At 49.3% G+C, this 25,559-nt stretch overlaps 1 protein-coding gene across 1 annotated transcript; it reads left to right on the top strand.

Moving 5' to 3' along the window:
* The first annotated feature begins 1,088 nt into the window (after positions 1–1,088).
* Positions 1,089–11,103, top strand: LOC34622443. Its single transcript, XM_026334983.1, has 18 exons — positions 1,089–1,308; positions 1,782–2,048; positions 2,571–2,673; positions 2,912–3,097; positions 3,290–3,384; positions 3,593–3,729; positions 4,205–4,358; positions 5,419–5,498; positions 5,938–6,064; positions 6,409–6,532; positions 7,498–7,579; positions 7,769–7,906; positions 8,094–8,289; positions 8,574–8,625; positions 8,801–9,142; positions 9,335–9,392; positions 9,522–9,905; positions 10,798–11,103. The coding sequence occupies exons 1-18, from the start codon at positions 1,089–1,091 to the stop codon at positions 11,101–11,103; spliced, it is 3,051 nt and encodes a 1,016-aa protein (XP_026190768.1).
* Positions 11,104–25,559: the final 14,456 nt, after the last annotated feature.

Here is a 25,559-nt window from a genome sequence, read left to right as displayed (position 1 = left end):
TGCTTCGCAGAGAGCACCAGCGCCAGATTTTGTTGCTCGTGCTTCGCTGCTCTACTACCCTTAGATCGCGTACATTTCAAGAATTTTTGTTGGGTTGCTGGAGCAGCGTGCAACCGAGACCGCGCCCTTAGACAAGAGCTGTCTTTTCAAAGACTTTGAGGAAGCTGCACCAGGGTTGCATGCGTGCATGCAGTAGAAATGAGCGCGTTTCCGACGCTTTTTGAGAAGCAACGGGGGAAAGAAATGCTGAGAAGCAGGCCTTTCCACCATCGACTGCCGACTGCCGACTGCCGACTGCCGACTGGGCGATGGCGGTGGACTGCGTGCGTGTGTGTGTCTGTGCTGAAGTGTGGGTCATCTTTTATTTTGTGGGGTGATCTATTGATATTTAATTGAATTTTTTGCGGAGAGCCAGGGGGAAGTGGTATTCCTTGTAGAAAAATTGCCGGTTGCCCCCTTCTTCCCCCTCCCGCTCCGTCACGGCGTGTGTCATATTTTGCTGGGTACTTGCAAGAGGCGGCCTGGGGCTTTCCTAGAGACCTTCGCCGCGCTCGGCTTTCTTCTTTTGCTTCTCATCAGGAAAACTGACAAAAAGTAAACCGTGAGCGCTGTCGTGTGCTCCTCTCCAGCGGCAGTCGCACGGTGCCGATCTTCCGCGTGTGTCACTCACGGCTTGTTGCTTGTGTCGCCTGCTCCCCAACTGCCTGCCTGCTGCCCCGCTTCGCCTGCCCCTCCAAATCTTCCAAAATAAATTCTTGGCGCGCCATCCGCCTAATGCCAATACCCTCGCGTGTTCTCTCCCGCACAGGTATCTGTCTGTCTGCATGTCTGTCTGTCGCTCTGTCTGTCTGCCACTCGACTGAAGTGGATGATGCTGCATGTGCCCCTCGGCTGCCCATAGACACACGCACACGTCGCTTGCCACATCCCTCTCCTTCCAGGCTATACCCCCATAGCTAGCCACGCCGTCCTTCTTCCTCCCGCCTTCTCCCTCCCTCCCCCATCTCCTCCTCAACACGCGAAATTCAACCCCAAACCCTCCTCCCTCTCCGCCGCCAAGAAGCGCTGCCTGCCCGCACAACAGCCTCATGGCGTTCTTCAATGGCTGCGCTTCGTCGGTGTCTGACGAAGCCACAGAGTTTGTAATCGCCAACACTGCTAGCCACACCTTAGCGGCGCCTCCACGCACTCCCCTCCTTCGATCAGGCGCATTAGAGGCCTCTTCCCCAGGAGGAGGACTTGATCCTCAACAGATTGGACGCGTCTTAACCGTCGCCGTCTCTGAGATCGGCGAACATGTTAAATCTGGTGCGCAGATCTTTTTTCTACTACCACCCCCTTCCGATGGCTTCACTACGCATGCCCCTCACGCATTTTCTTTCCCAGCTATCCTAACCTCCTCTCCCCGTCAGCACATATCGAAGGGCCTTTCTTTCTCTCTTATCCCTCCAGCGCATATCTAGGAGAGTCTCTCTCTCTTTCTGTCTGCCTGTTTGTTCGTCTCTCTGTCTCTCTTTTGCATTCGCTTTCTTTCTTATCCTTCCGGTGTATATCTAAGAGAGTCTCTCTTTTGCGTTCTCTTTCTCTCTTATCCCTCCAGCGCATATCTAAGAGAGTCTCTCTCTTTGTCTCTCTTTCTCCCTCTGTCTCTCTTTCTCTTTCTCTCTTATCCTTCCGGCGTACATCTAAGAGAGTCTCTCTCTTTGTCTCTCTCATGCATCTCTCTCATATGCTCGCTGTATCTTGCGCAGTGTGTGTCTGTGTGTTTGCAATGGGAGCAGGTGGCGAGTTGCTGTGGCGCTCTGCTGTATCCGCGGCAGGGCATGCGCTGGCTGCTTCTCCGACAGCCTTGGGGGTTCGCTGTGAGCTGCCTGTTGCTGCGGCTAGCTCAGCTAGCGCTAGCGGAGGCGGCAGAGACGTAGCTGCCGCTGCACAGGACGGCTCCTCCAGAGTGTGGGGGGATGCCAACTTCTCCCTGGTCCTGAAGGAACGCAAACACAACGGCGATAAAGCGGGGAGACTTGTGGCTGCTGCATATGCTTTGGACGGTATGTAGGCAGCAAGCGATTTGCAGAATCTGGTTTGCCTCGTGGAGGGAGGGGCGAGGGTGTTTCGTGTCGGGAGAGGGGAGGGGAAGGTTGAATTGGCTGGTTGTCATGATATTTTGGATATTTTCGCACGAGGAAGGAAAGCAGGGGATCTTGAAAAGGGAGGGGGGAAGGTCACCCCGCGTGTGAAGGAGGTGGTGAAGGCTGAAGTAAAGTGTCTGCCCTCTGTTCAACGCATTTCCTGTCTACCACACACAATCAGCAGTAGACAAAAGAGAAACTGCACCGCGGCAAAGACAGACAGATAGATTGGTAGAGATAGAGAGAGAGAGAGAAGGCGGTATATTACACCTCTCTGGTTATCACGGACGAGGCTTTAGGGGCTGCTTGCGCTGCATGGTTTTTTGCGGATCTTCTCTTTCGCTCCTTTTTCGGCGGCATTTCTCTTCCCCTACGCATCCGCATGGCTTTATTTCTCTCTCTCTATGTCTGTCTGTGCTTGACGCATGCGTCTGTAATCAGAGAATGGAGAGACCTCTTTAGAGGTCACCGCAGAATGCCGTTTCGCGTGGCGCCGTAACAAGGCTTCCGGAGTCTCCATCCCTGTGGAGGGGGTGGACGGAAAGTATGTACTTTTCTGTTTGCTGGTGGTCAGGCTGTTATTAAGAGCTTCCGCTCCAGTGCCTCTAAGGCATTCGTGCGAGCTCTCCGAGAACGCTTTTGATGCACGGTTTCTCTGTTTTCTCGTTTTTCGCGATTTCGCGCCGTGAAGGAGGAGAAAAGGAAGAAGGGAGAAAGGAGGGATTAGAATTTGGAAAAAGGCTCGCTGGAGAGACGCGTTTGTTTGCGACTTGTGCGTTCAGCACATATCTCATTAGCGGCGATGACATAGGGGCATCTGTGGAGGTTTGTGCTACCCCCAAGACGTTCGGCGGCACCCTTACAGGTCGACGTTTCGCCTCTATAGGGCCTTTTCAGGTGGATTTGCGCACGAAGATGCTCATTCTCACCGCTCTCGCCAACGGAGGGACGCGATTCTCGTGCACGCTGTAAGTAAGCACAAGGCGCTGGGAGAAGAAGGGCCGCGTGTCTCTTTTCAGCGCTTCTTTTTTGCATCGAGGGGTTGTTCGCGCGCTCATGATGGCGGCGGACGGCTGCCTGCTGTATCACGGCACCCTGGACTTTTTTATGTAGAGGCATGTCTGAGTGCCCGCCTGTGTGACTGTGCTTTCGCATGCTAGAGCGTCACCTGCCGGGGAGGGTTCTGCTCAAGGAACCTCCCCTCCAGAAGTCTCGGTAGACGTCAATCAGGATCGCGTCATTGTAACGCTGCAGCGTACGCCCTCCGTGCAGCTGCCTCTTTCCTAAGCACGAAAAAGGCGTTAAAAAGAGGCCTAGCCGCAGTTTTGTAGGGGACGTCGAGCTGTGGCGCCTGCCTTAGGGGGCTTCCTGTTGCGCACCGCTCAGTTTGAAAAAGCGTTTCTTGGCGTTTTTACCAACGATCTCCATGTAAGAAAGCAACAAAAACATTTATGGGGGTGAAGACGGGGATAATATATGTGGCGGCGTTACGGATTCAGCAGGGCTGCAAGAAGAAGAGGGCGCTCGAGAGCTGAGCTGTCTGTACACCGCAAGTCTGCCAACTGTGGAAATCGATCCCACGTCGTCTAAGCGCTTCCAGGTGCGCAGCTGCGAAACAGCTTCTCTCACAATTTGAAGAAGGTTTCGAGGCGCTGAAAAGCTGTTAAAGGATCATTGCAAATGCGTTTGACGGGGTGGGATCCGCCGCGCATGTGTGCATGGGTGTCTGCCGTTTGATGATGGCCTTTGCAATATCTGGCGGCAGCCATAGACAGGGCAATCGGCGGATGCTAGCACATTGCTTGTGCGACATATCTTTGACGGCTTTGATGAGCATTTCGTTTCGGTTCATGAGGGGGGGAGGCGGGAGGGGGGGTTCTTTTTGTCTGTCCCTTGTAGTTCTGTGCAACGCATGCCTCTTCTACACGTTTTACGATGCCGCTGATGGTGCTGTCTGCCCGCGCGTCTGTGTGTCGATCTGCGCATAGAGAGGGGCGTAGGAAAACTTGCTTGCTTGGCGTGCTTATCCATGACATTCGTAGAGTTCTATGCGTCTGGCAATTTTTTCCATGCAGCTACGCCTCTCCGAAGACACTTGCCTAAGCCTCTGTGCCTCTACACGACACCAGAGAGACCTGCTAGCGCTGTCTCTCAGGTGCTTTCAGAGCCGCGTCTTCGTCAGCACATCCCTCATCCTTGATCGCGTTGCTCCTCGGCTGCCCTGCGAAGGTGGGTTCGGAGCTGTCTTGGGGGTTTCTACTTTCAATGCATTACAAGCGCATACACTACAGAGAGGGCGGAATACATGCATATAGTACAAAAGAGAAGGCAGAACATGTAAATACAGTACAAAAGAGAAGGCGAAACACATGCATATAGTACAAAAGAGAAGGCAGAACACATGCATAAATAGTGCAAAAGGGAAGGCAGAACATGTAGATATAGTACAAAAGAGCGGGCAGAACACATGCATAAATAGTACAAAAGAGGGCAGAACACATGCATAAATAGTACAAAAGAGGGCAGAACACATGCATAAATAGTGCAAAAGAGAAGGCAGAACATGTAAATACAGTACAAAAGAGAAGACGAAACACATGCATATAGTACAAAAGAGGGCAGAACACATGCATAAATAGTACAAAAGAGGGCAGAACACATGCATAAATAGTACAAAAGAGAAGGCAGAACACATGCATATAGTACAAAAGAGAAGGCAGAACACATGCATAAATAGTACAAAAGGGAAGGCAGAACATGTAGATATAGTACAAAAGAGCGGGCAGAACACATGCATAAATAGTACAAAAGAGGGCAGAACACATGCATATAGTACAAAAGAGAAGGCAGAACACATGCATAAATAGTACAAAAAGAGAAGGCAGAACACATGCATAAATAGTACAAAAGAGGGCAGAACACATGCATTAATAGTGCAAAAGAGAGGTTGGTTAGGGAAGCGAATTCTCAAGGCGGCGTGGGGGGAGTGGAGGGAAGGCAGTTAAGGTGGCATGAGCGGTGTGTTGCTTGGTGTGCTTTTGCATTGCCGCTCACGACTGCACGTGCATTATTGCAGAAGTTGCTCGAGAACGGGGGAGGGGGAGGGGGAAAGGGTGGAGTACTGGAAGGTCTAGAGAAGTGTAGAGAAAAAGAATGCGCAGGGAAGCCTCGCAGGATCGCTAGCAGAGTAGGCACCCCGGAAGGTTGGTGCAGTCTCCTGTCATTCGTTCATTGCAAATTCGACTTTCTGGCATCTCTCGCTTTCGTGTCTTGCGCCTTTCTCCCGCAGATGGAGCTGATTTAAGGCTTGCTGCTCAGCAGAGCGATCCCCGTGTCGATTGGTATTGCACACTTCATCTTCTCCAGACGGTACAACACACGGCTTCTTTCTTTCAGACATTACAGCGCAGCTCACCTTTCTTGCCGCTTCTGGGCACCTCTCTTGACCCTTTTGCTGCCTAGAGGAATGTTAGCAGCTGCTGCTCTGTTAGACGGCTTGCGTGGTTTTGCTGCCTCTCAAGCGCATGCATCGGCTCTAGAAGTCTCCGGAGGCATTTTTCTTGCGTCCTGTGGACTGTCTGCCTCCCGCTTGCTCTCGCACTGCCCTTGCGTCTGGCAAGAGGCAACCCTCTGTCTATACACTTGCCAGACCGACGGGCTTTGATGCTTGCGTCTCTCTCGATTTCTCAAAAGAACTCGCTTCTCTGCTGATTCGAGCCTCGAGCCGCTCCGAGAATGCGCGTTCAACGATGACAGCTGGAGACACCGCTGCTACTGTTTTGCCTCCGCTTGCTGATGCGTGGTGCAGGAGCTGCAAAGGGCGCAAGCTGTAGGCCTCCGGCTGTCGCGAGACTTTGCGCGAGCAGCCAAAGAGAAAGAAGCTCTTGAGGAAGAAATGCAAATGACCATTAAAGCCTTCCAAAGTCAACTGGACAGTGAGCGCTCCTAGTGCCATCGCTCTCTGTGCGGCCCTTTTTTCTTTTATTGCTTTCCCACCTCCCCCATCCCTGCATGGACCCTAGCAACACGAATGCGTGTAGCGCGTTAAAGCAGAGATCGGCTTGGGTACAGAAAATGAGATTTTTAAGCCCAGGCAACACCGCAGGGAGAGAGACAGAGACAGAGACAGAGCCAGAGAGAGAAAGGGGAAAGGAAGTAGTTGCTTTTAGAGCCGTTGTCTGCGTCTGCGTAATGGTCTTAAGAGGTTTTGTCGTGGCTTCAGTCGTGCGCACAGCACAGCGCCTTCCGTCTGCTGCAGTGCCTTGTGTTGCTGCTGCAGACGCGCTGCAGCAAGGCCAGCAACAGCAAGGGAGCACCAGCAACAACAAAGCCCTCGAGGAGGTGCAGGCGCAGTTGGAAAAAGCGACGACAGCGAATGAAAGCCTCAAACGCGAACTGCATCGGTTGCGGCAGCAGACACACCAGGAGAACGGGGGGGATGGAGCAGCAAGTGCCGAGCCTGTAAGGCGGCAATGGCAGCAGCCTTGAGCGTGAAGTCTTTCCCGCATACTAGTTCTTCTCAGGAAGAATTTGAAGTCGCTTGTTGTTCGCTCGCGCTCGCTGAAAGTGAAAGTCGGGGGCTTTTTTAGTGCCTCCCGTCCTCGGATGGGGGCAAGCCTGTGGTGTATGCGCTACTGCGCGTCTAAGATGCACGGCCTCATAGGGGTATAGATATATATGTTTTGTCGGTGCTTGTTTTGTGGGTGCATATATACATTTATATATGTTTTGTCGGTGTTTGTTTTGTAGGTGTATATATATATTTATATATGTTTTGTCGGTGTTTGTTTTGTGGGCATACATATATATATATTTATATATGTTTTGTCGGTGTTTGTTTTGTAGGTGTATATATATATTTACATATGTTTTGTCGGTGTTTGTTTTGTGGGCATATATATATACATATATATATATATTTATTTATTTATATATGTTTTGTCGGTGTCTGTTTTGTGGGCATATTTATATATGTATGTTTTGTTGGTGTTTGTTCTGTGTGTATATGTGTGTATGAAGGGCAGAGACGACCATGTGCAGTGGCTGCTGCAGCGCAAAGCGGAGATCCTGACGAAGGAGAAAGAGGCCTTAGAGCGGCAACTCCAGGAGGCCCTTAGAGCGGCGGAGCTTCGTGTGAGTTTGGAATTCTTTGAATTTTTTTGGTCGTGGGGTGTGCTGTGCTGTATGCGCGAGATCTGTCTCCGCGCACACGATACCACGATACCGTATCTTTTTGTTGGCTGCCACGAGCAGGCGGAGGCTGCTGCTGGAAGTTTTGAACGCTCTGAAAAAGCTGCTTGGGGGAGCAAGGGCCGACCGAGTGGTTGTGGAGGGGTCGTTTTGCTCTCTCTCCCTCTATGCTGCAGAGAGATGACGGGGAAACAAACAAGGAAATGGCTTTCGAGATCAAGCGGCTCAGAGCAGAAGTAGAAGAGGCCCATCTCCACAAGGTGCTGCATGAGGCGGGTTGGGGGGATGAAGGGAAACTTCTTGCGCTTCGCCTTTTGCGGCGCACGAAGTTGAGGCAGCCGTTTTTATGGCTTCTGCCCCTCTAAGTCTGCAAGAAAGGCCAGCTACTACTGCTTGCCTCTGGGGACTGAAGGGGGTGGCTGCTTTGCTGCGGCTTGTTGTTGCTGCAGTCTCGCGTCTCTTTGGAGCTTTCGGAAGCGCATCGCGCGTTTGAGCAGGAACGGAAGCGTTTTTCGTCCGCAGTGCAGCAGCTGAAGGACCAGCTCATGCATGCAGAGGCCAGAGCGGACTGTCTCGCGGAGCAAGTGGTGCGTTGCTCCTCTTGTCTTCTCTGTCTCGATGCGGCAGCCCAGTTGCGCTGTGAGGTTGGCTTGCGAAGAAGCACGCTGCTCGAAGGGCTTGCCACTATCGAGAAAGAGAGACTCCCGCTCCTCCGGATATGCCGCCTCCTTCGCTGTGGCTGTGTACTCTCTGCTGCTGCTGCTGCTGCTGCAGGCGGAGATGAGAGTCTCCGAATCTGGCACGGAGGAGCAGTTCGCTCAACGGACGGCTGCCCTCCAGCTTGCCGTGGAAGCGGCAGAGAAAGAAGCTGAGGAGGCCAAGAAGCAACTCGCAGTCGCAACCACGGAGAAGGATGCCACAAGGGCAGAACGAAACAGGCTTCTAAAGCTTACAGACTCCCTCTCCAAAGGCAAGCTTGCTGCAACACGCGCAGTCTTTCTGTCTGTCTCTGTCTCTCTCTCTTTGTCTCGCTCTGTCTCTTTGTCTCCGTCTCTCTATCTGTCTCTGTCTGTTTCTGTCTCTCTCTCTCATACCTTCTGTCTCCGTTTGCTCGAGAAGCCTTAAAGCCTCGAGAGGCCACCACGACTTTTCCTGGTGGCTAAGAGGTAAGCAAGACGCGTATGATGCGCGTGAGGCTTGTCCTTCTCACTTTAATACGGCTGTTGCTGCGTTTGCCTCTGTTTTCGGCAGCAGAACTGGAGAGATCCAAAGCGTCGAGTGACACTTCAGCAGCAGCCCTCCAGAAGTAAGCTCGGGAAACTTCAACTCCTGCGCTTTTTCTCCTCTGCTTCCTGGTCGGAGCTCAGCGCGGCATCTATCGCGGCATGCGAGCGTCGAGTGTTAGCAGCCCTCCCCCTTCCTCCGTTTGTTTGACTCTCCTAGAGATGTCATTATGCACGTCTTTTCGGCTGCTTTTTCAGGCTGACGCAGAGCAACCTGCAGCTGCAGCAGGCGTCTCGAGAGCAGCAGCGCCAGCAGCAGCAGCAGGTGCAGCAGCTCGAGCAGCAGCAGCAGCAGCAGCAACAGAGAATTAGAGAGCAGCAGCAACAAATCCGTGAGGCTCACAAGCGTAACGAGGACTTGGCTGCCCGACTGCATGCTGCAGAGGGCTTTGTGAGCAGCCTGAAGAAGGAAAAAACACAACTGGAAGGCGGCATGCTCGTACTCCAGCAGCAGTTGCTGCAGCTGCAGCAGCAGCAGCTGCAGCAGCAGCAGCACAAACACAGCACTGCGCAAGAGGCAACGGATGGCGCTCAAACTCGGTATGCCTTTTCGCCCCCTCCCTCCCCTTCCCCGTGGTGGATCCACGCAAGGAAGCTCAAGCTGCCACAGAGCGCAGACAGGCATCTTGTCTTTTTATATAAATATATATATATATATATATGTGTAAGCAAGCGTTCCTGCCTGCGTAGTCTGTGGCGTGCTGGCTGCTGCTTCTGATGTCGATTTTTCAGTCTTCTTGCAGCGTCGAAGGAGGCCTCTAGAGACTCGGAAGAAACGGCCAGGCTCAAGGTAGGGGAAAGGGTGTTGTAGGCTGCTGGCTGTGTGTGGACTCTCTCTCTCTCTGTCTTGCGGAGGCAATTTTTTTCTTCACGCCGCACCAAGACGCTTTAGGCTTGTGGCGCGCTATTTGTTTTTCAGGCGGAGAATGAGAGTCTAAAGGCAAGACTCCGCAAATTGGGGAGGCTGCGGGGGGCCCCCTCCTCAGCGACTCACGAGGAGACTGTGCCTCAAGAGCCGAAGCCAGAAACAGCTGCTCCCGATGTCGGAAGAGGCACGCTTGCAAGCGTCGCAGTCTCTGGAGAAGAGGCAACTGCGGACGAAACAGCCGTCTCAACAAGGCCGACAAACTCCCCCGAGGAGGAGGAGGACGTCGTTGTCATCGCCCCTTCTGGCGCGAGGCTGCTCCATAAAACGCTCGTAGACGGGGAGGCTGAGAGGCCTTTTGATGGCAGTTCTCTCGAGATGCCGTCCCCCGCGGAAATCCCCTCTTCGAGGTGGAGGGTGAAGCCTGAAGAAAAAGGCGTGAAGCGGGCCCCTCTTGAAGAAGACTGCAACAGCAGCTCGCTGTTGCAGTCTTCTCAGCAGCAGCAGGGCAGTGAGGCTGCTGCGGTGGCTGCCACGTGGACGTCCGAGGAATGAGGCGTCAACGGACGTGCCCTGCTGTCGGCTAGTCGCAGCTAGCCGTGGCTAGCCACGCTGTTTCGAACGATAGCCAAAACCATTCTGCACCTGCGGGGAGGGCGGGCAACGCAGCAGCTCCTAGTGGTGGCCCTCCCCAACTTAGACGGCTTTTTGTTGTATTTGTAGAGTTTTTCGTCGAAGAAGAACAGCTCCAAAATCGGCGCAACTTTTTCTGAGCCGCTTGCCATGTTGAGGTGTCTGAACACCTGCGGCAAGCCGTCTGCGCGCCTGTGCTGACCGCACTGCAGCCCCTCCAATGCAACGAAAGCAAGTCAGCCACAGTGGCGGCACATGTAGCCTTAGAAGCATGAACATGGAGGGGAGAGTTCCTTGCGCACTGAGTTGAGGCTAAACAATTGCTCGGCTGCTGCAAGGGAGGGTATGCTCTCCCCCACGGGAGGGGCCTCAAAGCCTCTTTTCCATGAATACAATGAGAGAAACGCACGAACGGTGAACACCGCCTAAGGAGACACTAAAAACGCACAAAGGAAGAGGCATAGCAAGAGGGAAGTCGAACAACCCCAAATTGGGTGTTCTGCTGCTGGCGGGAGCCTCAAAGCCTCTTTTTCCATGAATACAGTGAGAGAAACGCACGAACGGTCAACACCGCCCAAGGAGACACTAAAAACGCACAAAGGAAGAGGCATAGCAAGAGGGAAGTCGAACAACCCCAAATTGGGTGTTCTGCTGCTGGCGGGAGCCTCAAAGCCTCTTTTTTCATGAATACAGTGAGAGAAACGCACGAACGGTCAACACCGCCCAAGGAGACACTAAAAACGCACAAAGGAAGAGGCATAGCAAGAGGGAAGTCGAACAACCCCAAATTGGGTGTTCTGCTGCTGGCGGGAGCCTCAAAGCCTCTTTTTCCATGAATACAGTGCGAGAAACGCACGAACGGTCAACACCGCCTAAGGAGACACTAAAAACGCACAAAGGAAGAGGCATAGCAAGAGGGAAGTCGAACAACCCCTTATTGGGTGTTCTGCTGCTGGCGGATGGTGGGACTCTTTCTCACCCCCAGCCAACGGAAGGAGAGTAAAAAGCGTCAATAGCGCACAGAAGGAGGAGGAGAGCTAAGCTGCACGTCAAAAAGCTCAGGTGACAGAGAGCCGCGAGCTACTTTCGATTGGGTGCAGTTTACCACACTCTCAATATGTCATCCGAAATTCGTAAAGACTCAGCCTTTCTTGGGTACAGCTGTTCGAAGATATACATATATATACTCTCTTTGGTGCGGCGTAGAGGCATTGCTATCCCCAAACTTCAAAATCGAAGAATGGTGTCTGGCTGTGCGCTGCATAGGCGGTCCCTATATATGATTAGGTAAGCATGAAGGAATGCGCGGGAAGGGTTTACGGGGTGCATTCATGCCCTTTAGCTATCCCTAGTCCCGTATCCCCTTGTTTAGTGCTTCAAATGAGCTCTCCGAATTCTTGACTTTAAACTCTAGAAAAAAATTCACGAAAGTTTCCTAAACGTATTCCAGCAGCAAGCACCGCTGGCCTCCTCCGTCCTAGATCCTAGAGTCTCATAGGTTCTCGATATCAGACAACAGTGCTACCTAGAATGTGCATTGCTGTACCCATTAAGCACTACTATCATCCTCAGCTAGCTGCACTTAACATATAGCGCGTACGCATGCAGGATTGCGTCATCTTGTATCCTGCACCCACGCTCTACACTAAATAAGATACACGAACGAAGAAGCAAATTTGTCAGTCTTTCCCGAACTCAGCCGTATGTGCCTCATGTACCACACAATGGAAAGACGCACTGGAGCCTGATACATGTTACCCCCACATATTCAAAAACACACACCCTCTTGATCCGCAATTGTATGCCGAGACACTTCGCATGCAAGCATACGAAAGCGGTCCCCCCCTATTGTCACCCCCAAGGCAGGCAGAAATGCGAAAGAGTGCAGATCAGAAGCGAAAATGTGTGGATTTTCGCCAAAGTGAAATCGACGGGAAGAGAGGCACACAAGCTAGCCAACAACGCACCAAGGACTCAATCCACACGGCCGCGGTGTCGCGATAGCTCGTTGTTATGCTAGAAGCAAATCAAGCTTCACACTATTCAGTGGTGCCTATTTCCCTTATTAAGCAATATCCGCATGCCACTGGCGCCAATGCCTACAAGATACTCGACTTCAATGCCTTAAAAGCAACATGTGGCAGACTTCCGGAACACCGCATCTGAGAGCCCCTGCGCATAATTCTGCATGTAAGGGGCGCGTAAAACGAGTAGGAAAGCTTCAAGCAATAATACATTACGATGACTGCTACTACTTCAGGCAGACCGTGGGGGGCGGGGAAGGAAAAGTTTAAAGGCATGAGAAGGATTTTGTCCATGGCGGCCAGCGTTCTGTACCGAGCCAAGCTGGAAATTCTCCCACCACCAATGGATCCCCAAACTGTTCATCTTTCGCTTACTTTAGTAGGCGCTACCCAGCTAACATCACCAAAAGCTCCGGTCCAGTGTATTTCGAGGGCTTGAAACCGGATTATCCAGCACTTTTACGGCCTCCTTTGGATCCTCCGTCTTATTGCAAGTAGCTTTCCTGCTGACCTAGGTCAGCGACTAATTAAAGGCTCTTCCCGGGACCCTCTGTGAGAAGCGTAGATTGGCAGTTCTGTGGCTTACCCGACGTTCAAAGGGGTTTATGAAGTAAAAAAGAGCAGTAATATACGTGAGAGAGTCGCAAATGTTTAGAGACATCTGGACGCAGACATCTCCATCTGACCAGCTCCTGGTCCTCCTTATTACTCCTGCCAATCCACTGGAATCTATTCTCCGGTCTCGAAACGCACAGCCAACCGTAGCTTAGCACAATTGGGTGCTTGTTTCTCTTACGCTTTGCGCGTACTTGTATAGATGAGCCACCTCTTCTTCAAGTTCCTCCGTGGCTACGAATGGCTTTCGACTTCGAACAATCAGGTCCAGGCCCTGGTTGTGCTGGGGTTCCTAAGGGTAGACCAGGGGTGCAATGAGCCGACGGGTGATCGACTATACTGCTGTATGATTGACCCACTCAGCACAAGGAAGAAAATAAAGCAAATCAGATAAATTTATGTGGGCGCAGAAGAGTGCGATTGGTGTGCTCTGTCTGCCCACCTGCCTCAAAGTTTTCCCAGTGGTCATAGTTTGATAAATGCTTATGGAGAGCCAATGATATGCCTGAACACGCCAGAAAACTTGCAATCCCTCTCCGTTTACAATGACTTCAATGAGTCTGTGAGGTTTTCAGATAGTAGATTAGAATAATTGAGAGGCCTGTGTTTGTGGCAGCGCAGGAGCCAGGGATACAATGGGAGTAATCACTGAGACTGTCAATCACCTACGTGCCATTTTAACCCGAATTCTGGCAGTCCAACAATAAGATCCATTCTCAGAGCAACCTGAGGTCCCTTTAAAAGGTTAAAGGCTTTGCAAGAGGCCGCATTCAAGAAAACGGCGCGACACTAGCAGCTGAAAATCTGGGCATGGCAGTGCATATTACGTTGCCACAAGACGCATGCCAAGCCGGCAGAGGGAGTGTGAGAGCGTTTGCGCTTTGATATCAACCATAAAATGGCCCGACCGTACAGGATTATATGCTTTGCTCAAAGTGGCACTGTGGCAGGCAGGTTAAGGCTGAAAAGCCACGAAGTAGCCGCTTTGTTCTGAACCAGAACAGATCATAGACATAGTCCTACTCCATGCCTTTGCCAGTAAGGGTTTTTGCAATAGTAGTAGCTGCACGGGTGTGAAAAGCATAAGCCTCTAGCACTTTCGATAGAAGGTATAAATTACTCCAGACGAGCTGTACTGTGGATCGCCTGCACGTCGTTAGAGCGCCCCTGTAGACACTTTGCTGACGCCCAACGACAGTTCACTGTAAAGTCGCCGCACAGGAGACACCCAAGTCAACGAACAGCTCTAAAGCTTGCAGATTTCTAAAAGCTGTTCCCAGGCTATAGCAAAAGTTGGTAGACGCCTTGCTCTGGAGTGTAAAAAATGACACATCTACAAATACAAGTCAGTATTTTTTTCACGCCGTATCTCTTCGCATAAGGTTTCTTGTCCTGTATTGGAGGCGACTGAACCTACATGAAGCCACTAGAGCTAATTTAATGTCTTGGACCACCTGTCGCTCCTTCACTAGCATGGACTGCTAAAAGAAGTGATGCCTAAAATCGTGCTGCACGAAACCAGCGGGGTTGCAAGGTTGCCGATAAGCGTTCTTGCTAAGTTATCAGCCTCCACTTTCTAGTATGTCACCTGCATTCGCTTACGTAGATATGTCAAATGGGCAGCGCTACGAGAATATTCAGGAGTTAAATTTTTGCTAGGTGGCTGAAAAACCAGAAAGCTCCCCAATGTCTTAGTGAGTGCGTAAAAACGTGTAGATAGCGCCTTGAGCACTTCACTTTTATACGGATCTGGCTCAATTCCTGCAGCTGGAACTTGAAATTTCACAAACACAACTACTTCTATGAACAACAAAGACTTGTGTGCTTCCATATACCACTGCTTGCCCTGCACCAATCGAAGCGCACACCGTAGGCGTTTTAGGTGCTTCAGAGCTCTTCGCTAACTATAGACGCATTTTGCGCAGACAGCCATCTGCGGCCTCTCGAAAAGCTCATAAAGTTCTTGATATTCTTGAAGTTATAGTTTTTCTGAGGCAATAACAAGTTCAGTGGGAAACAGGCATGCTCGAACGTGCGCGTGCGAGTGTGCAACGCCGTTTTCTGTACGTTGTCAGGGTTAACGGGGATTTGTAAAATGACGTCTGTGAAGCAAAATGGCATGTAGGCTGTTGACACATGTGATTCTGTGAAGTGATTCGCCAATGAGATGCATTAGCAGCTTCTCTCTCAGTCTTTTTTCGGCACGCAAACGAGCTCATTTCCTAAATCCCTTGTCGATTTCTGCCCTTTGCTCATTTCAGCATCCTCCAGCCGCCTATTTTCTCTTTATGCTGCGGTAGTCTCTTCTAGTACCGTGGACCATAGCTTGGGGCTGACACAGAGATTGGCCCACAACGGTGGGCAGGACTACCAGCAACTGGCCGGCCTGTTGGCAGTTCACTATTGTTTAGCACAGCTGTAAGGTACTTCTTGGTATTTCGCCTTTTTGATGCTCTCCAGCCTAATAATCAGACGCATCGGTAAATAGAATGTCATTCGCAGGTGCATGCCAAAAACTTTTTGTAACTGTGCTGCTGAGCCGTCCTTTGGCAGACCGTGCTTCACCACGGTGAGGCACCGATTCTATCCCGCTCATCATGGATAAGACGAAGGTCACTCGGGAATGCAGGATGTCTTTTGTTTTATTGGTTCTTGGCTCACTATCCTACACAGAGCGTGCCGGTGGCCACGAGCACCTTTAGTCTAACTAAGTCACTCAGGGCGTGTCTGGCATAACACGACTGTGGCGCTGCGACGGCTCATCTTCGCTCAAGCGCGGGAATGTGTGGGTATTCTGCTGCTCTATACCAGAATAAAGTCATCTTTGTAAGGATAACTAAATAAATACCAGCTCAGCAGAGAGTCTCTCATATCTCCGCGTCTGCGTTTCGGTGCCAGCAGAGCATACAGCAAAGTCAATGCACAGCCCCCGATAAAACAAAAAAGACAATTTAGAAGCACCAAAAAGTAGCGTAAAGTATCTGCGAATACATCACACCGTAGAAAAATACCTCAATAATAGATGGGGACTGTCACTCGCAAATAAAGGTGACAATTTCAGGCAAAGGACAGCTGGGGAGGGATAATTACTAAGGAAATAAGTGGAACACAATGTATGACGACTATCGTTGTTAGCTAGAAGCGCCATCAATATTTATGCAGGCATCAAAGCCTGGAGGTGCTCCTCTGTCAACTGCCGAGGCTGGTTTTCCCGACTCAACGTCAGTAGCCAGACTTCTTTTTTTGTCCAATTCGGTGTTCAATAATCTTAGCTTTCCTCTCTCTCTCCGGTTTCTACAAAATGCATAGCCTTAAGAAACGTGCGTTTACTTTCGTGAACTCTTGTTCGGAGAGAGTCCTTAATACTCGCTGCTGCTCTTTATTAACCCCCCGATGATGATGGTCTTTCTGCCCACCGGGGCCTCTAAGCTTCTTGCCGCTGTTGCTCGTGCAAGTACTTTGAACTATGTTTTTGTAAGCTTTGGTACATCGTATGCCATGAAAACTCATCGTTTCAAAAAAAGGGGGCGGCGAAACACCTGGGGCTTCTTCGGAGAAATTAGGCCGGTCTGCATTGCTCCGTTTAGGCAATCATGTCACACACCTACCTTTTATGTGCCATCTCCAGATTTTCCCTAGAGGCTTGCTTTGCTCTGCATCTGTGGTCGTTGCCTTCGGGGTAGCTGTGCACACAGGGCAGAGCACGCGCGATGATAGAATGATAGATCAGCCTACGGGACGAAGCACAGCTACCCTCTCGCCCTTGCGCAAAAGGTCACACCCCAGCAAAAGAAAAGCAAGAGTGCCAACCACAGCAAAGCCTAATTTAGCTTTGCAAGACGAACTTTAGCGGAGCTCAATAACAGAGAATATCTTTCTGTGTGCACAATATAAAGGATCTTGTAGAAATTGGGTATTGGTTTGAAGATCGTTTAGCCCCTATTACCCCTATTTGGTCAGTTACTCGCTTGGGGGTGCCCATCAGTGACTGTTCTTGTTGGGAGCCTACAACAGTTCTTGTCAATGGTGTGTACCCCCCTGCTTTTAAAATAATACATGTCCAGTTGCTTGGTATCTCGGCCTAAAAGGTTTTTCTGATTGACTTTGGTCCCTTTCCATTGCACCTCTCTTTCTGCTACTTCCTCAGTCTGCGTATATTTTTACGTATGGCTTTCTTTCGACAAGCATACAACTTTAAAGGCGCTAAGCAAAATAGTGGACTTCGGTCCCACAAAATTCCGCTGGGCTCCGTAGGCGTCCCCAAACGTGGCCACAGGGGAGTACAATTAGCGACTCGCTTCATTCTTTGGGGTTTGGAGTCTCCCTGCCGCCCGTAGCTCCACAATTAAGGGTTTACAAAGGTTAATTTTAAGAGTGCTGCTACCATGAAATCGTTTATTTCTCATATTGGCTTTTTGTGGTGGTCTTATTGGTTGCCACCGCTCAGTTATCTGCCTCTTTGCTCGCACGTTATGAGGCTGACCAGTTCATATTATCTCCGTCTGTCCGTACACGTATGTGTGAAAGCGTCTAAACGTATGCTTCTGCACGTGAGTATATATATATATATACAAAGGCATATGTATGAAGAATATTTCTGTCAACTATATGTGCATATACACACATGCATGTTGGGAGATTTCTATGAATTCTGCCGTAAAGAAGACGATATCAGTCTAGGTATGCTGTATATATGTGTCTGTAGAGACATATGTATACAGCATACCTAGACTGATTTATCCATCTCATACTTTCCCATACCTACATGCATGCACCAGCGTGGGTGCGCGTATATTCAAATATATATATATATATATATATGTATATATATATATATATATTTATAGGGAGAGAAAGAGGCACATAACTTGTCGATCCTATGTATGTACAGTCAAATATGTTTATGCACGCGCAGTCTAGATATACACGTAAGTTGGTTTGGGCGTATTCTCCATTTTACGGCAGTAAGGATGTGCGAACTGCTCTGGATCTTCTTGCGCAGAATCCCGCACGTTCCAATCAGTCGCAGAGAAATGACGGGCTGCGAGTAGCAAACGGGTACACAACGCACGGACAAAATGGTAATGAAATCTAGCGAATAAAGAAGCCTGCGTATGGACGAAAGTGCTTAACACTGGTCTCAGGCGAACCAATACCCAAGAGCTTTGTTCCTAGGTCACTTGTACGTCACCTCGACAGTCAGCGTAAAGACGCTTCTGGGACTACTGCGGAATGCATGGAATGCCAACTGCAGTTGAATAGGTATAAGAGGAAGCCGGCAGAAGAAATACTGTGGAAGAGCGAGAGAAAAGGTTATGACAGAATATTCGTTAATAGTTCCAGGAACAATCCAGTTGCGAGACACTCTCCAGTTTGATGCGGCTAGTTGAGCAGTGTTATGTCGCGTCTTTGGACAACTTTACCACCCAAAGAAAGCAGCAGCAAAATAAGCAATGCACGTTTGCTACCGTTTTCGCCGAGACTCTTTTACAGATTGCTATCACCAGTGTAATTGCCTGAATGCAGATCTTGGGAACCTCGGTAGCCGTTGAGTCGACGGCGGCATCACCACTCAGCGGAAAGCAGTAGCTTTATTCTACAATAAAATTATTCGGATCAAGGAAAAAATAAATGAGAAAAAGCTAAGCCAGTGAAGGCCTATTGGCTTGTACTGCTTGACTCATTCATGTGCTTGTGCACCTTTTGGTGATTGAATTGCCAGTCGTTGATCTGGAGCACACCAGGAATATAAAGCATGAACATATAAGTACGCATCATACTGTCTAAAGGGAAGGAGGCCTCGGTGTAGTAATCTGCACAGTACACTTCCTAAATGACACAAGGAAGCGGCAATGATGAAGTCCTCAAACACTGTCAAAGCACAGGAGTTGCCAGAAGCTTTGCATTGCTTCAATGCAGCAACCAAGTAGCCCTTCTATAACCCGTTCGGTTGTATTGGTTTCCGATATGTTCTTTGCTACTGTTAATCGGTCGGAGGCAGCGCAGATGTGCAAGGCTGCTTAATGTGCAAATACCAGCTATTGGCAACACGGATGATGCCAGTTTCAGAAAGGTTCTTAGTGCTTTTGCACACGAGAAATGCCTACACGATGCAAGACTAGCGGATAGTACAGGCATGGTGGGTGGGCACCCATGTTTCTAGCAAGCGTGAACCAGCTTTGCGGGTTTTCCTACACTCCTGGTCGCGCATAATGACTGTCCTTAGTTCATAAAATTTCGTAACTTGGCTATGTTGCCCCTTCTCTACAGTTCCTCGTCGAAAGGACATACAAGGGTCCGAATCATTTCCCTCCTCCGCTATCGCATTTTACGCTGATGTAAAATTAGGAAGGTTAACATTGCCGCATAGTTTTAGCGCGGCTTCCCATTGTCGGGAATTCGTTACTTTGTGTGCAGCTGTTTATTTCAATTTAAACAGCATGACAGCTGGCTGTAGTGGTGTCCAGCACTGCCACATGACTACCTCATGTTTTTATTGTGCTCAAAACTGTTGGTATTTTCTAGCGTGACCTTTCCTCCTGCGGGTTTTAGCTATTCGCATAGCGCTGTTCTCTACAGGAATTCCCCAACTCGCTTACATGGAGTGCTGCAGTAAATTTCAAAGCATCGAGTTTTGGTATTCTATGTGTAAATGATAGCGGATTGGCTTCTTTCGTCGTATCAACTTGCATGATGCAAAGCTTCGTTTGAAGAGTTTTCAGTCTAAGGGTAACGCAGTCACACAGGGGTGCCTCCGTCATTATACGACGGTGCGCATTCGCCTGATGCGCCAAATCCAGTCGAAACCAAACTGTGTGTGACTACAAAGGAAGCCCTGGCTAGTAGCATTATCTTCGCAATATCTCTTAGAATCTAGGGGGCATCAGTTGCACTGGGAGCTTATGACTGTTGCCGTTTGTCTCGAGTGACTGCAGCATAGAGATACTTCATTCCCTCCCTCCAAAAAAGGCTATTGCTGTATTTTAGGTCGTCTGGAAACCAACATATAGATGCGGCATAGGCGTAAGATCGGACTGGCCAGGGCCTGGTTTTCCAGGCGACATCCAATGATTGTCACGCCTGCTTAACTGCACAAAGCGCTGTGTTACCGCGTTGGATCTCAATCCTCTTATAGTGAGCTTACCAGTAGGGACGAATAACCATGGTGCACGAGCGTCCCCTAGCAAATAGAAATAATACACACAACATAGTCTCGTACACTCACACTGGTATACACTATCATGGCATACCAGCAAATAATTCATAGGTATGAGCCCAAAACGCATCCACTTCTTGCTAAACTCCCAAAGAGCCAGCAGTTTGTTCATGAAGCCGCGCTTCGGGCAACTTCCATACCAATACTTATGCTGCTCTCCCAATTTGCCACGGCGAAAATAGTAGTGCGGTACTATTCCCGACAATCCAAGTTTACTCAATTTCAGCGTTTCAGGGGTCATACATCCAAATAAACGGCCGAATGCGTGTTCAGTGTAAGCCAAGCATGCTTCCAGGCCTCCGTAAACGAAGACAAGGGGCACGGTTGAACTGCGGGGATATGAGCACACAACTTTAATGTGCCTCACTCACTACAGAGGCAATAGCCGAAGACTGGCATGTGCCTTCAAGGCGAGCACATTATATAAATACGCACAGCGGCAAATAATTAATTGCGGAAACTTTTATATTGCCTGCTGTGCGAGTCGCATTGTCCATGGTCCACAAAAGGGGTCTGTGCATCTAAGTATGCGGTTCCCTACACGTTCCTACGCAGAACGATATGGAATCAAGTACTGTTGTTCTAGTGTCTGGATTTTGCTGATTTGCTTTGGATACGGCAAACTGCAAATCTACTCGAATGGAGATTCATGCTCGGTGACAGTGGACGGGCGAAAGCCATAGATAACTGAAGAGACCTTACATGTCAAAGGCATTTACACACTCTATCTCAGGGATTACTCGACTGCACCGCGTGTAAATCAATATCCAAATATATCTATCACATACGCGCGATGGCAGGAAAAGTGGTTGTATGCAAGACACAGGACTCCTCGCGTGCCAGCTAGCATTACATGAGTACGGTGCAACATTCTACGAAATCCCATGATAACTGAGGCCTGCAGATATTACGAAGGCTTTCAAAGCGCCTGGGCATAGTTGTAAGATACAATGCCACCGTTTTCACGTCTCCAGCTCTCAATTCATATTTCGGAACGTTCTACCATCGAGCCAGTGCCTAAACCATATTTTCGAGGTGATGGGACTCGCTCGCATTACTTCTTCTTTCAAATTGAAAACAATGCCTATCTGCGAGTGAAACAGATCCTTTCTCAGTAACGGCCAGCGATGCTAGCTTGGCGGCATCAATGAAAGACAAATTGAGAAAGGCAGCTGTTTGAGTCAGAATTCTTAGATGATGTTTGCCTGTAGGATTAGGAAAGCAACGACCAAGAATGCTAGTTTCCTCTACGCATACTGAATTAGCGAACATGCAAGCAAACGACTGCCTGCGATGTTTAGGATAGCTTACTGTGTTAAGATCTGCATTATCGCACATGAATGCTCGCTAAAATACCTGTAGTTGAATTAAACGGAGCTCACTTCACGAAATGTGGGTTTTCATTTCGACAAAAGTGTGTCCTATTCTACCCCGACTGGGGAAAGCACTGTGCAAATTAGCGTAATTTCTGCTCTCCACTCTCTAGAGATCTCGACTCCAAAAAATTGTTCGCTGTTTATAAGGAAGCCAGCCTTTGCAACTTCCGCTTGTCAGGTCATGCGCCTTTCATTGAAAAGCAAACGAATGCCGCTTGTGAAACGCAAACCCAACAGCACTGCACGGTTCTGCTAGCACTGATGCTGAGTTTATCATTTGATCTACCCCTGCAGTAAATCCAGCATCATTTATTTTATTACAATTTCAGCGAACGTGTAATAGGGGCAGTTTGTCAAGCATCTAGTACTCGCTGAAGCTCATTACGGTCAAACGGCCTTAGTAAAGGTATTGCACTAGCATATCATTATGCGCACAGCTGTACTATATACGTCCAATTATATTCACTCCATGCGCAGTGCTCAAATATATACTTTAGGAAGATACCATACCTTGACTTGGCATAGGTAGTAACATAATAACCCCATGAAAGGTGCACTACCCACTTAGTATAGCAGTTAATCTCTACATTAATTTGTCAATGCATGTACTTTCAAGAGCAAAGATGTGCATGTGTTCTGCAACGCCAAAACTCATAGCCCAGTGCATATCCACCACATCGTTATGCAATCGCTATCATCTCTCTCTGCAGCAGGGACACAATACTACCACTAAACCATATCACCACTTCCACAGCACTTCGCTGACATGTGCATACCCTCATGCACGTTAACAGCACCCGGACGAACCCAGAAGTGATCGCTCGCGCATAAACTGTCATTATTATATTCATCCCATGTGTTAATGCAATCCAACATCACGGAGATTCTAGGCCTTGGACTTGAAGGGCTAGATAGCCTCACATATCAAACGCTGCATGCGCAAACACCTGAGCCACAAACTGCGGATACACAGCTACACTAATCTGGGCCACCACACGATATAAGCTTCCCACAGTGTGATCATGTGTTGGCGCACGCAGATCGTGCACACTGGCGATTGTATAATGCTTTTCCAAGTGCCACTCCACAGAGTATGTCAGCTAGGCGTAGCATCGATGATGAGTGTTTGGAGGAGACAACGAGCTACAGCAGAACGTTTGCATTCCTTAGGGGCGCCCTATAAAAAGGAGTGGCTGTGCACCTCCCACCGTGCCAGTTCTCTGTAGCCTATGCGCAAACTTTCGTTGCCACCACCTGTTTGTGCAAACGCAGTCTGTGAATGTAATGGAGGTCTGGCTACTGAGATACATGGAGTGAGGCCACGCACTTCAGAATTATATCCGATGTTCACTGATGCATAATTCGGATCGAAACCCTTCTCCTGTATTGATGGCGTCCAACACGCATATATATTCATACAAAATGAACCGACTCACACTACATGGCAGCTCGCTGTAGTTGAATGTAGTGCGCTTACGCGTAGAACAACAGTTCTCTTATAAACCCTGCCAGGATGGCTGTAACTGAGTAGCATCATACTTCCTCCGTCAAGGCGAATACTGCCTGCTTCACGGTGTAGCGCTTGCAGTCATTCTATGTACTCAGCACCTCTCTAAAGGGTAGCTGGCCTCACGCGTCAAATAGTGCAGGCGCATGGATGCACAAGAAGTGCTATGGCGATCCAAGTGGCCGAGCCCACTCATTACGATTTTCCGCGCTAGAAACGCACTGAGTATCATAGTCTGGGAAAGAAAGAGGAGGCTTGTCACCAAGTCAGAGGATGAGCATGCGTACGTGGCTTGAGGGCGTGTTGGTGACGTGCATGCTTTAAAATGCCTGATTAGGTGGGCGTTCGCGTTTGAAGCAAATTAAAAATTATACTGGCTCAGGCCTATCAAGTAAGCAGTTATGCTCTCTATCGAGTAGTTTGGATGACAGCAGTGCAAATATTATGAGGTGATAAAGAGTTTGCAAACCGCACCAGCTCGTCCTGGGGCAATTTCGTGTAGAGGTCTTCGTGTGGTGGGATACAGCCTTCACACCACTACGTCTGAATATCTCTGCCAGAAATCTGCTGTTTTACGCTGAACATATTTGCAGCTTGGGCTCCTGCAGCTCGCGTGCTTTCGTGGACTACAGAAACGGGCTACTGAAAAACAGTATTTTCTATTTACATTGTGCATGCGCATTGATATATTACTGATGTAGACACCACCATGTGTTGTATCAAGCAGAAACGTACGGGCTACAACGTGAAATAGGTGATACCCTGCCGTTTAGGAATGTGATTAGTGGCATGTCGCAACTTGGAAAGTCATCCTTTTGATATCCAGCCCCTTAAGGTTTACACTTGCCCACCCCTCACGATTGAGCTCTGCAAAACATGAAGGCTTTCTGGTACACTTGGTAGGCCCTAGACTGTTCCGTCAAATTAAAAAAATATGACATTCACAGCACGCTTCGGTGCTCCTTAAGGGGTGGCTATCAATTTGTTGATCAGACATTGAGACTTCCTTAAGCGGCTAAAACATATGTGCATCCTGGCTTCGCTAGTAGCACCAACGAGATATTGTTTGTCTCCCCGGAATAAGCACAGATTTTAAACGCCGACAACCACTGATAAGCAGGCCGCTTGTGCCCTCCATGTAGGCACACACCACTTAAAAGCACTCTCCAACATAGGTGTCTGTGGGCAACAAACGTTGATCAAGTCACCTAAGGGTGAAGGAACATAGTTAACGTCAGCACGTGGACACTACTACGCCTTATTCCGCTATCTACGAAGTACCGAACCATTGATTGGCCACAACATTTTAAAGGACAACGTGCAAGGTATATCGGGTATTTTTGCCCCTTGCAAACTTTAACGATAATTCCTATTTGTCTGGTCGACGTACAAATATTCAGCCAGGCAACCAGTAAGATGCAATCATATGAGCTTTGTGAGTAGTTTATTATCGCGGCTTACACCCATACAAACAAGGGGCAACATCACACAAAAAACTCCATTCAGAAAGCAGAATACATGAGGGCTACATTTATCTTTGCCACCCAACCGATTGATGACCCATCGTATACCCGCTAATACCAAGAAGACCAAGCAAACCACAGGCGCCATAATTCAGGGTATTTTCTTGCACGACCATGAATTACCCACCAAATAAAAATCCAGAACAATTTCGCAGATTGCAGTGTTTCTGAGCACTGATGGCCACACACAAACAAGCCAGAGACTGACAGCCGAATTAACCCCAATAGGTACAGACCGGACAAGGAGTCAGCATAGCCGGAGCCAGTAGACCTGCAGTAAAACTCAGAGCCTGCCAATTCTGTGCCTCGCCTTTGATAAGTATACTTGCCTATGAGAAGCAGTCGGCACAACGCCCAAGCTGTGGTGCGACATAGAAATCTATAGAGCTAGACTCCCGGTGGGTACAGGAGTCTAATACCGCAACAAAGCATATACAACAGAAACACCCTCTTAAGCCTTCTAGAGTACTTGGGGCGCCACAATGCCTTTCAGCCCCTATCCCCATCACCGAGATTTTGAATCGTGGTCGTGGGTGAGCACGCCCTGCAACGTGGCCACGTAAACAGAGGAGGCATACTCGGTGCTTCCACATCTAGGCGATGACCCTCCGACCAGCGTGCTTTCCGCTGTTCATATCCGTCGGGGGCTTCCGTCGCTGAGACGGATTATTGCAGGAAGGCTTACAGTTTTACTGTGCACTTATCTACGTGTAACAGCACGTGGGATGACATGTCAGGGCTACTAGAATCTTCAGTACGCCACACAACAGCCCTAGAGAGTGCCAAGTGCTCGGACCACAGTGTGCAAATATTCTTTGCTTTGCCTATGACACACAATGCAGATACATGGATGGATGCCCACAAACTACTGGTAGTTCAAACGCGAAGAGTGTAACCTTGAAGCTTAACTAGGAACCACGGACGACAGTAAACGGTGTGCAAAAGCCGCGCATCTCGATTGCTTCACTATGCTTTGTGAACGCAATGCTAGTTTTGAACAGAGGCGCTCATTCTATAGCAAGGAGGATGATCTGACGTATAGAATATGAAGACGCTACAAGCTAGACAAATATGCGATATTGGAGTGCGATGGTTGCAGAAAGGGGACGCTTGTGCTTTGTGCATTGTACCAGCTGGCACAGTACCACTGTCATGCTGCATTAGATGCAGCGTTGCTCGTAACCCTAAGCGTTCCGCC

The sequence above is a fragment of the Cyclospora cayetanensis genome, unplaced genomic scaffold (assembly GCF_002999335.1).
Source record: "Cyclospora cayetanensis isolate NF1_C8 unplaced genomic scaffold, CcayRef3 CcayRef3_contig_55, whole genome shotgun sequence".
NCBI classification, from domain to species: Eukaryota; Apicomplexa; class Conoidasida; order Eucoccidiorida; family Eimeriidae; genus Cyclospora; species Cyclospora cayetanensis.
This window is presented reverse-complemented; position numbering and strand designations above follow the sequence as displayed.

Excerpts from the sequence above, each read along its gene's own strand:
- LOC34622443 (XM_026334983.1), top strand. The coding sequence starts at position 1,089 with ATGGCGTTCTTCAATGGCTGCGCTTCGTCGGTGTCTGACGAAGCCACA. Across the intron at positions 2,049-2,570 it reads TGCTGCATATGCTTTGGACG|AGAATGGAGAGACCTCTTTA; the intron begins GTATGTAGGCAG and ends GTCTGTAATCAG. Across the intron at positions 6,533-7,497 it reads CTCAAACGCGAACTGCATCG|AGATGACGGGGAAACAAACA; the intron begins GTTGCGGCAGCA and ends TATGCTGCAGAG.